This window comes from Ailuropoda melanoleuca, chromosome 20 (genome assembly GCF_002007445.2).
Source record: "Ailuropoda melanoleuca isolate Jingjing chromosome 20, ASM200744v2, whole genome shotgun sequence".
Lineage (NCBI taxonomy): Eukaryota > Metazoa > Chordata > Mammalia > Carnivora > Ursidae > Ailuropoda > Ailuropoda melanoleuca.
In genome coordinates, this window is record NC_048237.1 from 27,947,320 (window position 1) to 27,967,104 (window position 19,785).

General features: G+C 37.9%; 1 protein-coding gene across 5 annotated transcripts in view; it reads right to left on the minus strand.

The window, feature by feature from the left end:
• FERMT2 (fermitin family member 2) overlaps positions 1–19,785 on the minus strand; it is an 84,925-nt gene extending 65,140 nt beyond the window's left edge. The window contains exon 1 of one of the 5 annotated variants that reach the window (XM_034648393.1): positions 19,532–19,785. In XM_034648393.1, the coding sequence (XP_034504284.1) occupies positions 19,532–19,688 (157 nt within the window). In that variant the 5' untranslated portion in view covers positions 19,689–19,785. Of the gene's footprint in view, positions 1–19,391; positions 19,451–19,531 lie in introns of those variants that run through there. The other 4 variants (XM_034648394.1, XM_034648395.1, XM_034648396.1 and 1 more) reach the window with 4 other exon arrangements.

A 19,785-nucleotide genomic window follows, 5' to 3' on the forward strand; every position in this document is an offset into this window, starting at 1 on the left:
CTCACTCGGTGAAGCATCTGCCTTCAGCTCAGGTCATGATCCCAGGGTCCTGGGGATGAGTCCCACATTGGGCTTCCTGCTCAGCAGGGAGTCTGCTTCTCCCTCTACCCCTCCCCCCTGCACATGAGCTTGCACTCTCTCATGCTCTCTCTCTCTCTCTCTCTCAAATAAAATCTTTTTAACAAATTTAAAAAACCCCATAAAGTGGAAACACCAGCTCTTGCCAGAGGGAGCAATGAGAAGTGAGATACGCTTCCCATGAGGACTGTATTTCCTCCCTTCCCTTCCTTAGCACCTGCCTTTCCTACCTCAGAGCTAAGTGACCTACACCGGTAAGAGCACTATTATGCGGTAGATTTAGAAATCTTTGTTGTTTTTTGTTTTTAAAGTAGGCTCTATGCCCAATGTGAGGCCTGAACTCACAACCCTGAGATCAAGAGGTGCAAGTTCCATCTACTAAGCCAGCCAGGTGCCCCAATTTCAAGAAATCTCAAAGGCAAAGGGCTGCAGCAGACAGTAATATTCTGGTGAGAGTTCAACAAACTTTCCATTGAAAGTCTGACCTTACCAGGTCTTACTGCAACTTGCTTAGTCTGTGCCTTCCCCCCCACCCCCCAGTACCACAGGGATGCTATGAAGCTTGTGTGAACTGGGATCTGAAAATGTCCTTAGAAATCAACCCAATCGAAATGCTTCCTCGTGACGCGCTTGAGCTCCACAGTTCCTCAGGGGCAGGGCTGAGATCAGAATTCAGTTCTCACAGATATCTGTCAACTGAATAGGCGGTCAGCATGAAAAAATGGATTCACAGACTAAACGTATGTTCATCCAGCTGTTCCCAAAATAAACACTGCCGGGCAAGCACAGAGAGACCTTGCCAAAAGAGAGACTATTTTATTTGGGTTTCCAAGGGCTATGTTGAAATAGTCATTCAAACCATTCCACTTCGTTTCAATACTATCCAGATACTGGAATACCAATTTATTGATATAAAATGGACCCCACCCCCTACCACACATTTACCAATTTATCACCAAGAAGCTAATCTTCTACCAGCATATCTTATTTTATTGTGCTTCCCTTTACTGCTTTTTGGAGATAACTGCATTTTTTACAGACTGAAGGTTTATGGTAACCCTGTGTCAAGCAAGTCTATCTGCGTCATTTTTCCAACAGCATTTGCTCACTTTGTGTCTCTGCGTCACATTTTGGTAAATTTTGCAACATTTCAAACTTTCTCATTATATTTGTTATGTGATCAGTGACCTCTGCTATTACTACTGTATCGTTATATAGGGATACCACAAACCATACCCATATGACAGCAAACTTAGTCGATAAATGTGGCTGGTGTGTTTTCTGACTGATCTACTGGCTGGCCATTCCTCCATCTCCTTCCCTCTCCTCAGGCCTCCCTATTCCCTGAGACAAAACAATACTGAAATCAGGCCAATTAACAACCCTATTATGGCCTCTAAATGTTCAAGTGAAAGGAAGAGTTGCACATCTCCCACTTTAAATCAAAGGCCTAGTGTTGAAAGCTGAGATAGGCTGAAAGCTAGGCCTCTTGCACATACAGCCAACTTGTAATGCAGAGGAAAAGTTCCTCAAAGAGAAGTGCTACTCCAGTGAACACAGGAATGAATGATGAGAAAGCGAAACAACTTGGTTGCTGATACGAAGAAAGTTTTAGTGGTCCTGATAGAAGACCAAACCAACCGCAGCATTCCCATAAACCAAAGCCTAATTCAGAGCAAGGCCCTAAGTTTTCTATTCTAAGAAGGCTGAGAGAGGTGAGGAAGCTGCAGAAGAGTGTGAGGCTAGCAGAGGTTGGTTCAAGAGGTTTAAGGAGAGAAGCCGTCTCCATAACATGAAAGTACAGAGTTAAAGCAGCAAGTGCTGCTGTAGAATCTGCAGCAAATTACCGAGAAGATTCAACCCAGACCATTAGTGAAGGTGGCTACAGCGAACACAGTTTCAACGCAGACAAAACAGCCTTATATTAGAAGATGCCTCCTAAAACTTCCACAGCTAGAGAGAAGTCAATGCCTGGCTTCAAAGCTTCAAAGGACAGGCTGACTTTCTTGTGAGGGGCTAACGCAGCTGGTAACTTTCAGTGGAAGCCAATGCTCACAGACCACTCCAAAAATCCCTAAGGCCCTTAAGAATTACACTAATTCTACTCTGCCTGTGCTCTATAAATGGAACAACAAACCCTGGATGATAGCACATCTAGTTACAATATAGTTTAATGAATATTTTAAGCTCACTGTTGAGACCTACTGCTCAGAAAGAAAGATTCCTTTCAAAATATTACTGCTCACTAAGAATGTACCTGGTTACCCAAGAGCTCTGATAAAAAAGTACAACGAGATTAATGTTGTTTTCAACCTGCTAACACAACATCCATTCTGCGGCCCATGAATTAAGAGTCATCTCCTAATTATTCATCTCTCAAGCCTGATTATTTAACAAATACATTTCATAAGGCTAATGCTGCCATGGATAGTGATTCCGCTGATGGATCTGGGCAAGGTAAACTGAAAATCTTCTGGAGAGGATTCACCGTTCTGGATGCCATTAAGAACATTCCTGATTCATGGGAAGAGGTCAAAATATAAACATAAACAGGAGTTTAGAATCAGTGAATTCCAACCCTCAGAGATGACTCTGAGGGGTTTAAGACTTCACTGTAGGAAGTAACTACAGATGTGGTGGAAACAGCAAGAGAACTAGAATTAGAAGTGGAGCCTGAAAATGGGACTGAGTTGCTGCAACCTCAAGATAAACCTGAATGGATAAGGAGCTGTTTCTTATGCATGAGCAAAGACAGTAGTTTTTTGAGGTGAAATTTACTCCTGAAGATGCTGTGAAGACGAAATGACAACAAAGTATTTAGGACATAACGTAAGCTGAGTTGATGAAACAGCAGGAGGATCTGAGAGAACAGACTTCAACTCTGAAAGAAGTTCTACTATGAATAAGATGCTATGGAACAGCATTACATGCTACAGAGAAATCATTCATAAAAGGGTCAATTACTGAGATAAACCTCCTTGTTGCCTTATTTTAAGAAATTAATTTCTTTAAAAAAATAGATGTGGCCACATCCACTCCAACCTTTAGCACCCATCACCCTGATAAGTCAGTAGCCATCAACATTAAGGCAAGACCCTCTACCAGCAAAAAAGATCATGACTTACTGAAAGATCAGATGGTAGTTAGCATTTTTAGCAATAAAGGTATTTTTAAATTAAGGTATGTATATTGTTTTAGACGTAATGCTATTACTGCACACTTGACTACAGTGTAGTGTAAACGTTAACTTTTATATGCACTAGGAAACAAAAAAATTCATTTGACTTGCTTTATTGCAATATTTGCTTTACTGCAGTGGCCTGGAACCAAACCAGCAATTATCTTTGAGGTATGCCTGTAAAACTCAAAATGGTTACTGTTAGCAGCTATTTAAGTATTTCAAGAATGCATATACTAATAAGCAAAATTAAAATGAGCTTAAAACAAGTGAAAAACACAACAAACTGCAAATAAAAAATATAGAAAAATAATTTTTTTTTTTTTTTGAGAGAGTGCACGAGCAGTGGCGGGGTGGGGGGGATGGGGGCAAGCAGAGGAGGGGAGAGAGAATCTTAAGCGGGCTCCACACCCAGCGTGGAGCCCAACTTGGGGCTCAATCTCACAACCCAGGATCATGCCCTGAGCTGAGGAGTTGGGCACTTAACTGAGTCACCCAGGTGCCCCTAGAAAAATAATGTAACAACTTTCCTTTTCATATTTTAGTTTTGTATTATTATAAAATGAATACTCTATCATCTAAAAATAATTGGAATACCTTCCAAGTCATTTCCTCTCTTCCTTAAGATTCTTGAAGAGTCTAAATCATTCTTAATCTTATTTTAGAAGGACGACCCTCCCCCCTTCTAGAACTACCCTTTAACAATGGAATTCTCAGCAGTGCATTCTACGTTACATCACTACAATACTGTCAACTAAGACTTCAACAAAGTTTCTATAATATAGTCATCATACATCTAGTATACTAGAAAGAATATTCCTGATTTTCCACAGCTATGAAAACCAGAAACAGACTGCTTAAACAAAGTCCCAACACTAACTTAGTGGACATATTCTTTTGTAAATCAATAAAATGGAAACAAAACAAAACAAAGCAAAACAACAACCCACTGGTGATCTGAAGCGTGCAAATATTTCATAACTCAGAAATTGTCCCTCATTCCAACCCCCCATCCAACAAATTAAAGACTACACTAAGATCATGCACATAGAAATATTAGCTTAACCTTTAAATCTTTGAAGTTTCTTCCTCTCCAATTTCTCTTGCAATCTACCTCAAGCTGTTGAGTTTGTCCCTTCCCCTCCTTTCACTCTGCCTTCACTTCATGTCCTCAACATCTCTTGCCTGAACTACTCTGCATTTTTGCAAAACTAAGTTATCTTTTAAAATGTAAATTTGGTGGGATCCCAGGGTGCCTCAGTCACTTAAGCATCTACTCAGGTCTGGGACGAAGGCCCCCGCCCCCGCATCAGGCTCCCTGCTCAGCGGGGTTTCAGAGCTCCTGGACTGGATACTTTCCACTTTCCCCACTCAGAGGGTGATAAAATCCTACATAAGAACCAGCTCAAATATTACCAATGCCAAGTCTTCACTGACCCTCCTGTCGAAGCAGTTAGGTACATCTTAGCACTCTGAATAATCATTACACTTTGCTATATTTTAACATAACTTAGACTAAGGGTCTTGGAGCTTATTCATTTTGTATCTCACAGACAGAACCCAGGATCTGCCACATAGAATTAAACCAATAAACGCATAATGTACAGGCAACATGTGAAAAAATCTTAATATGTAAAATTATAATTATTCCATGACAAAAGTTTTTGTCAAAGATTAAAAACTCTATTGGTTTTTAAGTGCATACAGGGAAATGAAAAAACAGAAAAATTGGTATTAAGTGCACTGTAATTTAAAACATTAAAAACACTCAGGAGTGTTACAGTTCTTTGTAAAAATTAATCAAGAGTAGTTTAAATAGTGCTTGCTTATGCCTTGGCAAATTGTACTCCTTGTAAGTTTGGGTCAACTCCCATTTTATCCTTTGCACTTTCAGTGTCATGAAATCTCTCTGAGGGTTTCTTTAAAACACAAATTTTTTGCTGGTGTCACTTTCTATGAGACATCTTCATCCTTTTTGTCACACCATTTTCCTCACTTACATCAATAAATCTGCCTTCACTAAATCCTTCTGGCTGCATATCCAGTCTCTCCAGTGGCGACAGCCACAGTGAGCTATTTCTTCTATAATTCCCCATCTATGTGTGATTCAATTTTCACTTCCGATATTATCACTTTTTGTTTCTCTGCTGCAGATTTATCTTTGTTGGCCAATTTCCTCTTTCAATGATCCATTTTTGTAAAATCGCTCATGAGTATATCAGCGGGAGACAAAGAGGCAACACAGCTTACACACTTTCTATGCATGAACCATGTAATAAACACACAACTGACAGATCATGGACAGACTCTGAAATAAGTGACATGACTGGTCACTGGTCATGATGCACACCTGTTATTTACATAATGAACCAGAGACAGAAAAATGAGAAGTTTTCACTTCACGCAATTATTCATAAAGTATGGTGGTAACTAAAATATAAATCCTATTGTTGGATGACTGATGCTACTTAACTAAACTATGATAACCCAAATGTGTATACTGAAAGTGTGCAAAGCACTGATGGTTTCCAAAAATCTATCTAGTATGTCATACTCTTTTAAAAATATTTTTAATCTGGGGGCAGCTGGGTGGCTCAGTCGGTTGAGCATCTGCCTTTGGTTCAGGTCATGATCTCAAGATCCTGGGATTGAGCCCCGCCTCAGGATCTCTGCTCAACAAGGAGTCTGCCTCTTCCTCTCCCTCTGTTCTCTCTCTCTCTCTCAAATAAATAAATAAAATCTTTTTTAAAAAATTAAAAACCCTTAAAAAATGCTTTAAATCTGTTAGCAGATGCTGTAAACTGCTTCAAAGTTTACATATATCATCCAAACTGCCATAAATTTCAATTAAAGTACCCCATTCAATTTTAAATTTAAAAAATTATTATTTTACATTAAGGCTTCAATGACTGACTAAAGCAGATGGATTGACTGCTTACAGAAAACATTTGGAAACTAAAATGATAAAAAGTGACAAATTGGTAGATCTTTGATATAGCTAATGACTGAAAATTTAGGAATTCGTTCATCAAAACAGAACTTGGGCGCCTGGGTGGCTCAGTCAGTTGAGTATGCACTCTTGATTTCAGCTCAGGTCATGATCTCAGGATAGTGAGATCATGCCCTGTGATGAGCTCCATGCTCCGTGCGGAGTCTGAGTTTCTCCCTCCCTTGCCTTCTGCTCCTCCCCCTGCTTGCATGTACCCTCTCTAAAAAATAAGTAATCAAATCTTAAAAAAATCAATTAAGCTTACAAATCCCCTTATGAAGTTATTCACAAGCCCAAAATAATGTCTATCAATTTCGATTTGTTATCTGATACTACAAAATATACTAATCCAAAGTAGCTGAGCAGCTTTATCAGATCACATACACCATGGATGGAATTACAGAATGTCCACAAATAGAAGGTATGCTAATTACTCACTTCCAGAGGGTGGATAACTTTCTATCTGTTCCTGAAGGCATACTACTAATTTGGTTCAACATAGCTTAGTTCCTAGGAGACTGGACTGGGGAGTCCATGAAATACCAACATCTGACAAATTCTAAGAGAGTAACAACGGGGTTGAACTCACCAGTTAGTATTTGACTCACAGGTACTAACAGGATTTGTCTTTTAAAGGTGATCAGGGCACCTGGGTGATGCAGTTGGTTGAGCATCTGACTCTTGGTTTCAGCTCAGGTCTCATCTCAGCGTCATGAGACTGAATCCCATGTTGGGCTCTGAAATCATTGGGGGAGTCTGCTTCAGATTCTCTCTCCCTCTTCCTCTGCCTGCCCCCCACCCACGCACACACACTCTTGCACGCTCTCACTAAAATAAATCTTAAAAAAAAAGTCATCAAAAGCACTAACTATACTATAATTCAAAAAGAAGTAATTTAGGAGAATATTTTATTGGCTTTGGCATTTTAAATTTATCTCAGAAAGTACTAACGAATCTTAATACAGGGCAGGAGTATAGCCGACTGAAATAAATATTTCTTGGAATCCAAGAGGCTTATTATTGCTTATATCTTGTTACTGACATATATACTTGGTGAGCTTCAAATTTGTAAAAGTCTCATGTCTCTCCCTGTTTAAAATCTTTTATTGGTATCTGACAGCACTTAGTATATGTAATGCTTAATCTTTTAAACCTGGTTTATAAAGCACTTTAAGCACTTGTTTCTTAAGCTTATTTCTTAAGCCACTGGTTCCCCAAGACTGCTCTTCCATCATCATTAGACTTTGTTCAGTTCCTGGAATGGCCACCCTCCCTTGCTCACTCACCCGATCCACCTCTCATGCCGACTGGTCCACCTCTCATGCCGACCACCTCTCATGCCGACCGGGGCTTCTCATTTTCTCCCAACCTGCTGTTCCTCCATCCCGCGCCCTCAGGCTACATCCTCTGCCTCTGCGACTGGCTAATTCCCACTCCACCTTCAACTCTAAGCTTAAAAGCAATTTTCTCCAAAAATCCTTCCCTATATACCAGGTCACATTCCCCAAGAGATACTCCTGTAACTATTTCAATTATCATAATACTCACCACATTACAGCAATTACATATTTAAAGATGATCTTATCCCTATGACTGTAAGATGAGAATAAGGAATGAGCTAATTTTGTTCACTTCCTGTCTCTCCCATTCATAACACTGTCTAGCATTTAGTAGGTTCTCATTTAAAATATTAAGTGGGTGAGTGAAGGAATAACCGAAAAGAATATCATCTCCCCGCTTACTGACCTTTTATCTTTCCTCTCTATAATCTTATTTTCTACTTCTCCAAGCTATTATCCAATACACCATTAACAGTGCAATTGCAATCCGGAATGCCTTTCTTCCTAACTTTTCACCCTGGCCCTCTTCAAATAAGACCAGTCATTGCTCGTTCTTCTAAATCTCCATCACCTTCCCGTACCACTTTTTTGGCACTTCACACCCAGACCATCAACTCAAAGCAATCTTCTGTTTTCATTGTGGTACTAGAAAGCTGCTCACATTTTAAGCAGGGACTATGCTCCATTACCTAATATAATGCTTGGCCCTCCATAAATGTTTGCTGCTGCTACTCCTGATGAGGTCAAGTTCATGTACCCCTTCTATCCCCATAGAAGTGTCCTGCTATATACCTCTATAACCTATCAAAAATAGTCTAAGTGTACAGAATTATTTTTATACAGGAATGTTTACACACAAATGTCCCATCTCACTCTAAAGCGTTTCTTTCCTAGTCTGAGTTCTTTAAGGCATTTACTTATTCCTCAAACCCATGAGGTAAGATACTTAGTAGTGAGATATTCCAGAGGTCCATTAGGATCTTCAATAAAATAACAATTTTAACAACTAGGACTTAGTAGGTGCCAAGAACTGTTCTAAGTACTTTACACATATACATTCATTTAACCCTCACAACAAACCTATAAGTTAAGTATATTATTACCTCCATTTTACTTGTAAGGAAACCAAGCCACAGCAGTGTTAAGTAATTTGGCACACGGTCACAAAGCTTCTAGGGAGTGAAGCCAGTGTTCAAACCCAGGCAGTCTGGCTTCAGGTAATGTATTCAGAGAGCTTAGAACCATTCAACAAAATTTACAAAAGCAAGAAAATAAGAAGGGGTTTCTGGTTAAATACTTCATAAATACAATGAAAACAAATTAGATAGGCTGCTTCAATCTACAATGAAAACAAATTAGATAGATTGCTTCAATCTAAAATTCAAGTTTACATTTTAGGTTTACATAGTATTTGAAGTATAACTGAAGTTAACATTTTATTGAGCTCTTACTAAGCATTCTACTAATCACCAGGGATTCTGTTAATCCTTTTAACACCTTACTTAGTTCTTATATTAACTCCAAGAAACAGGTAATTAAACTAAGGTTAAGAGAGATTCAATAAATTCCAAGGTCACATATAACCACGAGTAGCAATGTCTTAGACTAAGTTCTTAAACACTAACAAAGTTTACCTTTTAAAGAAGGCATTTGCCTAAACCAGAATTTAAATTTATTGGAACTACCATCACTGCAGCATAGTTTACCTATAATTTTGTATACACTGGAGCATAAAATCTACTTCTAATACATTCTTGTCCTAACTTGTTTACAGTATTACCTAGAGTGATGCAAGGTAGCACAAGGTTAAAATACGTTCCTAATATGGTAGAGAATAAGTTAGTACTATTGGGCTTATCTTTATTAGATACTTTCTCAATCTTTTATAAAACTGCATTATTTCTCTAGTTCAGTAAAAGGGAAAAACTTACACACCACTAAAATAGTCTGGACTACAATCATCATCACTACATTTACAAAGGCTATTCTGAAACACTTCATATTTATTAACTAACTTAATCCTTTAATAATCCTGTGATAAAGTTACTAGTATTATCCCTATTTTACAGCTGAGCAACCAGAGGCACAGACAGGTAGGCCACCCAGCACAAGGCTGTACAGTTAGACCGTAGTAAAGTCAGGACTGTCACACCAACAGGCTATCCTCCACCCCAGTCTATGCTTCCCAACAAGAGCATTCTATCACAACAACAGAATTCAACACCTTGCATGAAACTGTAAATTGGTAACAGCAATCATTTGCTTTTTTTCCAAGTTATTTTTAATTTCAAAAGTTAGGAAATTCAGGAACTACATTAAGGAATATTAAGCCGGGAGGCACTTATCCAATAGACACCTTCGTCTATCATCAATAATGCTGGCACTTTATTGGTGTTTTATTCACAATCCTGAGTGTTCCAGTAAGAAAAAGATATCTAAATCATCATTACACTGATGCTTTGAAATTACAATCTTTAAAATACCTGATATAGTTTTTAGTTACAGCATAATATAAAAATAAGATAAATATTTAAGAAAAGATTCATTACGGATTCTAAAGCAGATTTCACCTCCCCTGAGCTGGAGGTTATCAGCTTCCTAACACTGAAAATTGTATACATGTTGTTCAAGGAAATAGTGAAGGTGGCTGGTCCTTATACAACTAGATAGTAGATATTCGAGTCCAAAAACATGAATCATGAAGGAAAAAAAAAAACACAAGAAAAAAAACATGAATCATGAAAGAAAATCTGAATGTAAACCTCATCATTTACTGTTTATCTTCTTTTATTTATCCTAATTCACTTAGAAGAATTACTGAAACGGAGAGAAAATACCAGAAGATACAGATTTCAAAACATTTTACCCGTCATGATCCTGGGGTACTCAGGCTCCCTGCTCAGGGGGAGCCTGCTTCTCCCTCTCCTCCGGGCTTGTGCTCTCTGTCCCTATCTCTGTCACTCTCTCAAATAAATGAATAAAATTTTTAAAAATAAAATAAAATAAACCCTGAAACTTTTGATTTTTCAAAGATGCTTCACTATAGTCAATATTTATGACCGAAGTTCTAAAAATCTAAGTTTTCTAGTAGATTAATAACAAATTGGTTTTCATTGGACATCTCAGATTAAGCAGATTTCTTACATATGACAATCTTAAAAAGCTCAATCTAGAGAAGAAAAAAGTTGGTAAAATGGACTTCATCGAAATTAAGAACTTCTGCTCTTTGAAATATACTATGTTAAGAAAATGAAATGACAAGCTATAGCCTGGAAGGAAGTAGTGCAAAACACGTATCTAATAAATGACTTACATCTAAAATATATATAAAGAATACCCAAAACTCAGTAAGAAAACAACACGATTTAGGGGCGCCTGGGTGGCGCAGGCTTGTTAAGCATCTGCCTTGGGCTCAGGGCGTGATCCCGGCGTTCTGGGATCGAGCCCCACGTCAGGCTCTTCTGCTGGGAGCCTGCTTCTTCCTCTCCCACTCCCCCTGCTTGTGTTCCCTCTCTCGCTGGCTGTCTCTCTGTCAAATAAATAAATAAAATCTTTAAAAAAACAAAAAAGAAAACAACACAATTTAAAGCAAACAAACAAAAACAGGCAAAAGAGGTGGGGGCAGGAAAGAAAAAAAAAGGGCAAAAGGTATGAAGACATTTCACTAAAAGGATATACAGATGTCACATACACATGTGAAAAGCTCCCCATCATTAGTCATTAAGAAAATGTGAATTAAGGGGCGCCTGGGTGGCACAGAGGTTAAGCGTCTGCCTTCGGCTCAGGGCGTGATCCCGGCGTTATGGGATCGAGCCACATCAGGCTCCTCCGCTATGAGCCTGCTTCTTCCTCTCCCACTCCCCCTGCTTGTGTTCCCTCTCTCGCTGGCTGTCTCTATCTCTGTCGAATAAATAAATAAAATCTTTAAAAAAAAAATTAAAAAAAAAAAAAGAAAATGTGAATTAAAACCATGAGATATCCCTACATACTTATTAGACCGACTAAAATTAAAAATACTTTAAAAAGACCTGACAATACCAATGTTGGGGAAGGGCCCAGAGCAACTGGAACTCTCATTTTTTCAGTTCTCATACAATACTGACAGGCATGCAAAATGATGTGGCCACTTTGGAAAAATTGAGTTTCTTATAAAGTTAAGCATATACTTAGGATACTATCCAGGAATCCCACTCCTCTGTAGTTACCCAAGAGAAATGAAAATACATGTTCATGCAAATGTTTACAGCAGCCCTATTCATAATTTCTCCAAGCTGGAAACACCACGAATGCCCTTCAACTGGTGAATGGATAAACCTGATACACATCCATACAATGACCACACAGCAACACAAAAAACTACTTTTACACTCACGATACACAGATAAATCTAAATGTATTATGCTAAAAAGATTTTTTTCTAACTGAACTATATTATGCTAAGTGAAAGAAACCAGAATGAAAGCTACATTCTCTATGGTTCCATTTATAGCACATTCTAGTAAAGGTAAACTACCAGTGTTTTTCAGGAGCTGGGGTTAAGGGCATGGACTGATTATAAAGGAACACAAGCAAACTTCGTGGAGTGCTGGATAAGTTCTGTATCTTAATTATGGTAGTTTATTTTTTTTAAGATTTTATTTATTTATTTGACAGAAAGAGAGAGCACAAGCAGGAGGAGCAGCAGGGGGAGAAGGAGAAGCAGACTCCGCTGAGCAGGGAGCCTGACGCGGGGCTGGATCCCAGAACCACGGGATCATGACCTGAGCCAAAGGCAGATGCTTAAACAACTGAGCCACCCGGACACCCCTTAATTACGGTAGTTTAACAATGATGACATACATTTGTTAAAACTCAGCACATTATACCACGAAGGTGAATGTTAATATATATAAATTGTATCTTAGTAAGCTAGGTATTAAGAAAAAAAACTGATCAAAAATTATGCAAATAATTTGCTGCAAACAAACTATAATGGATATGAATTTGTAACCACAAATCCAAGAATAGAACATCATATCTCAATTAAAAAATTATTTAAAATATTCCTTTAGAGTATTCATTTAACTCACACTGGGCATATATACCATTTTGTAACATACCATGGTATTAGCATTAATTTTTATTTCAGTAAAATAATTATTTAAATAAAAATACTGCATACATTTACTTTTTTCTGAAACCACTTTCATTAGTTTCTAAATGGGCTCAATGTTTTCATGTCCCAAGAAACAATTTTATGTCATTCTTTGTTATAACTGAAAAAAAAAACCTCTTATCAAGAATTAATTTAACACTGAACCCTTCATGGTTGTAAATTTTTCAACTTATTGGTCCATTCGACTTCAGAAATCTAGTGAAAACAGCAGTTAAATAGCTTTTATTATATTAAAGAGGTAGGTGTGTGTTTGGAAGTGAGAAGAAGGGTGGAATGTAACTATTTTTCTTGTTGTTTAGGGGATGAGAACACAAAGCAGTCCCAAACTAAACTCCTCCTGAGTATAATTCTCTTTCAAAGCCAGAACCTATTAAATAGTTTAGATTACATTTTAACTCCTTTTAAAAGCAGTTCATTCCCCCCACCAGTTCAGTATACACAGGGACTCTCAATGCCACTGAGAAAACAGCCACTCTCATTTGTAATAGCATTAATAGTTGATAAATGCATTTTTACACATATTACCTCTTTTAATTCTCACCAAGACCTATCAGAAAATGTGTTGCAGCTGTTTTTAATTTCCATTTTGTGGATGTCAAAACCCACTCAGAAGGTTAGACTAGTTGTCCAAAGATCATACAAACCAGTTAAGTGTCAGGGCCAGAATGCGGTTTCGCATTATTCTGTGTATCCATTAGCACCTACTAGTCTGAAGACAGACAACATTGTGGGAAAGCTATACCTAACAATATCTAAAAACATTAGCAATATTTGGTAGCCATTGCGTATATTAAAGGAGACTGAGTAAAGAACAGTTTAGTGACAACTAAATGTGGAATGGTATCCTGGATGGATAAAAACCAAAGGCTGTTATTTGAACAAGTGGCAAATTTGAACAAAGATGCATATTAGACAATACTATTGAATCAATGTTTAACTTCCTGAATTTGATAACTGTAATGTAATACGTAAGAGAAAGTCCTTGTTCTTAGGTAATACATATTTTAAGTATTCAGGGAAGAAGGGTTATGATGTCTGCAACTTACTGATAGTTGCTCAAAAACAATGTGTGTACAAAGAAATCAAACGGCAAAATGCTAACTGGTGACGTAGGTGAAGATTATACAGTACTCACAGTTACTTTTTTTTTTTTTAAGATTTTATTTATTTGAGAGAGGGAGAGAGAAACATGAGCAGGGGGAGGGCAGTAGGAGAAGCAGGCTCCCCGCTGAGCAGGGAGCCCGATGTGGGGCTCCATCTGAGGACCCTGGGATCATGATCTGAGGTGAAGGCAGATGCTTAACCGACTGAGCCACCCAGGCGCCCCTCATGGTTACTTTTATTACCGAATTTATAAGACTGAAATTTCAAAAAATAGAGTTGAAGATGAAAAACATTAATTTTCTTTCAATTTTCTCCAATAACTATTAGACATCTCCAAGAAGATCTTTTTTTAAGAAAATGAATAAAAGGGACGCCTGGGTGGTTCTGTCTGTTAAGCAACTGCCTTCGGCTCCAGTCCCTGGGATCAACCCCCACATTGGGCTCCCTGCTCAGCCGGGAGCCTGCTTCTCCTCCTCCCTCTGCCTGCCACTCCCCTTGCTTGTGCTGTCAATAAAAAAAAAAAAAATCTGAAAAAAAAATTGAATTAAAAAAAGATATTCTTTTAAGTGCCTGTATAAATAAGTTAACGCTAGTTGCAATCAGTTATTTGTTGATTTTTTAAAAATAGGTTACAAAACATGACAGCGAACCACACATAATATATCCAAGGAATAGCTCGTACTTTTTTAGTGCTATGAGAATTTTAGTAAAACTTACATACTGTCCCCTATTTTTAAGAAGCTTAATATTTGCTAAGAGCAGAAAAAAATCCAATGTCCAGTTCTTATGGATCATTAATAGTATTTTAAACAGAGTAAATCTGCTATGAGAGTACATAATTAACTATTCAACACATCTTAATATATATGATTTTACCACTGAATTTTTCTCCCATCCCATTCCAAAAGATTAAAAAAAAAGTTTTTATAATATTAATATATTTCAAAATAAGTGCTGTGAATTTGCACCACATAGATACTTCAATGAATTCAACCATAAGCCCTCAGGGAAAAAAAACAGGATTTCACTAGCATAGACACCATTGCACTAAATAAACATGCCTTCCCCAAGGAGCACAAGCACAAGTAGGAGAAGGGAGCTGTCCAGTTACACATGCTTTTCTCCCTGTGTTCATCTTGCCAAATTCACTCCTAGTACTTGAAGTATTTTTGTGCAACAAATCCCCTAATGCAAGCCAACCTCTTCATCTGGTGCTCAACTAAAGACATTTATTTTTAAAGTTTCTGGAGGAAAAACTAGCTATTTTGCACTTCTGGGAGATGGAATAGACGTATAACATAATTCATGAACACTTTAAGGGATTTTTAGAGGTAAATAACCTCTAGATTTAACTAAAATCTACTTTTTTTGTCATGTGTGCCAACTTCACAACCTAACTCCATCTGAACATACAATTTCAACATAAATGTACTCTATTTCATATTTTACAGCAAGAGCATAACACTCTTCAATGCAAGGAGGACTTATTTATAAAGGCTACATTCAGAAACATTCCTTAAACTCTCTAGGTCAACTCCATACCTTTCTTTTTAGTTACTCCTGAATCCCCAATTTGTACTTTTTTCTCTGGATTATTATTAAACTTGATCTAACCCAACTTCTATGTTCCTCCCACTCATAGAATCAGTGTGAAAAGAAACTCAGAAATCACTCTATTTCTCCCTCCAAGCTCATAGAGCTCCTGGCTGGAGTCTCCAATGAGTCTCCATGTAACAATAAATTCCTTAACCTCTAACTAGTACGAATTTCTACAGAAAGGTAATATTTAATTGTACACAGAAGTTCAGAAAAGAAAAAGTTCAGAGAAGACATTTATAAAGCGCAAAATGCAGTGAAACAAAGCATCTCTTTGGCATTTAGAATCTCTGATACTAAGTTCTGAATACTAGTAAGCAGGAAGAAGTTTTAATATTTCTTGATCTCTAGAACATAAGGGAATCCCATAAAATTAGGCCTCTTCCTTACAAAATTTGTTTTTGAATACAATTAGTTTATAATTTTATTCTGATGTCTTATTTTTATAATCTTTATCCCTGATGTTTTATATATTAACTGTTTACTTTGAAATTAAAAAACACACTAAAAAAGTTAAATAAAAAACACTATACAGGTTTGAAAATTATTTTTAACAAAAACTACAATAAATTTTTCAAGTTCAATTTCAAGCTTTCAACCTGGATTTTTAAAAAATAAAAAGAAGGTGAAAATAACTTTTCATTTTTAGAATGAGGTATAAACATTGAGGGGACCAATCTTGAGATAATTTGTCTAATACCAACCTAAACTAAGTCACAGATGCAAAAGTTTTCTGTGACATCAGAATATAATTCCCTAGAGCCCACTTCTTCATAGAATACACTATTTTCTTTTAGAAAGTTAGTGCAGAATGACATAAGAATTTTACCCTAAGATTTAAAGGAGGCCTTTCAGATCTTTGAATTAAAGTCATGAATCAAAGAATCATGATTTAATGACCTTAACTGAAGTGCATAAATTCTTTACAAAATTCAAACTAGCGATGCCTGAGTGGCTCAGTCGGTTAAGTGTCTGCCTTTGGCTCAGGTCATGATCCCAGGATTCTGGGATCGCTTTCCACAATAGGCTCTTTGCAGAGAGGGAAGCCTGCTTCTCCCTCTGCCTGCCGCTCCCCCTGCTTGTGCGGTCTCTCTCTGACAAATAAACATAATAGTTTTTAAAAATGTCTAACTAAATATAATAACGTTGCTGACGCACACTAAGAAAGCATTACTGACTTTTTTAGCTTGCTTAAAGTGCCTAAGTCTGAGCTGACCACTATACCTTCACAATTAAAGGCTGACTTTCAAGGGTCAAACCCAGCGGTTGTGTCGCAACTTTTTTTTTTTTTTAAATCACAGACCTCTTTGATAATCTAATGAATGCTATAAAGCCTCTTCTCAAAAAATCCCATACACGCACATACATACAAAATTTCATTTTATTTTTTAAATATTTATTTAATCTCTACACCCAATGTGGAACTCTGAACTGACCACCCTGAGATAAAGAGTCATACGCTCTACCGACTGAGCCAGCCCCACATAAAAAATTTTAACACAATCTTGAAGGGAGGAGTCACCATAGAATCTATCAATCCCCGGGAAATAATTGTTATCACTGATTACATAGGAAGAAAGCCTTAAAACTCAATGCTTTTGGTTTTCATACAGATTCTGATCAGGACAAGAGGAGTCTAAAGATGTTGGTGAAAGCTGTGATACCTTCTGTTCCACGGTACCATAACTGTTCCAAGGCCACAGCAGCCAGGTTCTGCCGGTTGTCCAACCGTGCTCTGCAATCGCAAGACACAAGACCCTCTGCCATCTCCATGGCAGATCCTGCAAGCCGCTCTCATCTGCTGCAGCTGCTGACAGCCACCCAGCCCACACTTTAACACCTTCAGTGACACAACTCAACGTTTCAAAAGGCATGCCACAGCAGTTTTAGGCAACTCTCAAGAATTATAAAGTTCCTTTCTAATTTTACTAAACAGGTGTAAACTTTAAATGCTGCCCTACTGAATTTCTCCTCTTTTCACTTACCAATAGGTAACAAAATAGCTTACCATTCTAGGTATCTAATTCTAAAACCAGAAGCAAAATATCATTTAGCTCTACTTGCACCAAAGAGATAAGTCAGAATAATGATGAAAAGCACTTTCTACTTGGAAGTCAAAATACAAGAGATCAGTACTGGTTCAGTTCAAGAAAAATGCAAGGTTTCCACGTACACAGCTTGTTGGGCTTCTTTTCACTGCATAAAAATTAAAAATATATCAACATTAAAAGATTCAGATTATAGTCACTTAAAATTAACATCAGTTCTGTCTGCAAATAGTTTATTCTCTATATTTCTATTTATGCCTGTGATTCTGTAATAAGCAGCTAATCAATGCAATATAAATATAGAAGTCATTATTTATTCATCAGATAAAGACTGGCTTTCAAGAACTGTTAAGTTGTCTCAGTCACCTTCAACAGCTCCTTTTTCACAATAAGAAATATCCCTTATTGAAACCAGTGTATTAATAAGGTCCGTTTATCTTATATAAGCAACTTCTGATGCAAATGCTTGTTTCCTCTGAAAACAAAGGAAACATCAAAAATTATGTTATTTTCTTCCTTAAATCATCCCACACTAAGGCTGGACAAAAAAGATTCACAGATACTTTGCAACAGTGATTGATGTAGTCAAATCAGATAAGAACAATGTTAACCAACAGTTAATTGGATTAACAATACAGCAAAATCTCATTTTCAAAGGACTACCCAGGGGGGCTTGCTTTTCTGCGCCAAGTCTCTGAGAGCCAAACAATGCACAGCCCTAAGGAAGAATCTACCTTGTAAGCAGCTTCTTTTTGGTCCTTCGATAATTAAACATCGTGTAGAGATACAAAGATCCACCTAAATGAATTCTGCCTTATTTTGCAAATGCCACTGGGGCACTAGTTCCACAGATTTATATGGTAGGTATACAACAATCCCTTGGTTAAGAAATACGTTTCCTAATAAATAAACACTTCTCTACTTTTCCACGGTGTCTCAAAAAGACAAAAAAAAAAAAAAAAAAAAAAAAAAAAAAAAAAAAAGGCAGTGCCACACATCACCTTACCAGAACTGCATGACATAAAAAAGGCATGTTAAGCTCAGGAAGACAGACCTCTGAGTATAGATGATAAAATCATCTATAAAATCATTTTAGTTGATTCTTAAAGCTGAAAATTATCTAATGCATCACAACCAAAATACGTACTGCAGAATTTTCTTACAGTCCATAGTGTTGGTTACCCTATTATTTAAAATTGAGTCAGCTGTAAATCAATGCAGTATGTATTTGTACCCAAGCAAATACTATGAATCTCGATTTAGTTTAATTATGCCTTTTTAGCACAAAATTCTTTCATGAGCTTAATATACAACTGAACACTCGAAATAGCTTTAAATAAGCACAGACTACAGATAGTCAAACACTGCCCCACCCCTCGCTAGAGTGGATGACTGGAACATTTTCATACACTCCATCACGTACTAGTACAGCTAGAGAACTTTCATACTGGCGCCAGGAACTTGCACATTTTCCGGTACAATTTATACTTAAAATTTTTTTTGCATCATCCTCAATACCAGATGTCACCAACATTCAGGTACACTGAAGATAAGTAACTGATAACCACAAGCCCTGTAATCTACCCCTCTCCACACAACCGCGCACTTTTCTCGTTTCTTCTCATTTGAAGTCGCTGAATGTAAAGAAATACGACGCTCTCGCCAGTAACTATACAATTAAGTTTATTAACTGAAAGGCTGGAATCACATTAAGAAAATTTCACAGTAACAACCCAAAACAAGATACAAAAATGAAAAAGTATTTTTGCTTAAACACTGAAAGATGTCACAATTTTGAAAAGTATTTGCGGGATGCCAGCAAGACTTCCAGAACCCACCCCTCCCCCAGCCTAAGCCCTGAGTCTGGACGTCGTTAACTAGACGCGGCTGGGATGCAACTCACCAAGTTTTTCCACCAATTTGAGCATCACCCCTCCAATGTGCACCTCCCCGGTCACTCTTAGGGTGNCCACCCCGCCCCCGCCCCCAGCCGCCGCCTGAGTCTGGACGTCGTTAACTAGACGCGGCTGGGATGCAACTCACCAAGTTTTTCCACCAATTTGAGCATCACCCCTCCAATGTGCACCTCCCCGGTCACTCTTAGGGTGACATCGCGGTTCAGGTCCGTCACATGAACACTCAGTTCCCACGTCCCATCCGCGTAGCAGCCATCTGGCATCCTTATCCCGTCCAGAGCCATGGCTCCTTCCTGCGAGCACGGAGGAAATGGCTCTCGTAAGCGTCACTCCCCCAAAGGAAGGCAAATCCCACCGAATTCGCAGAGTCGGCCGCGGAGC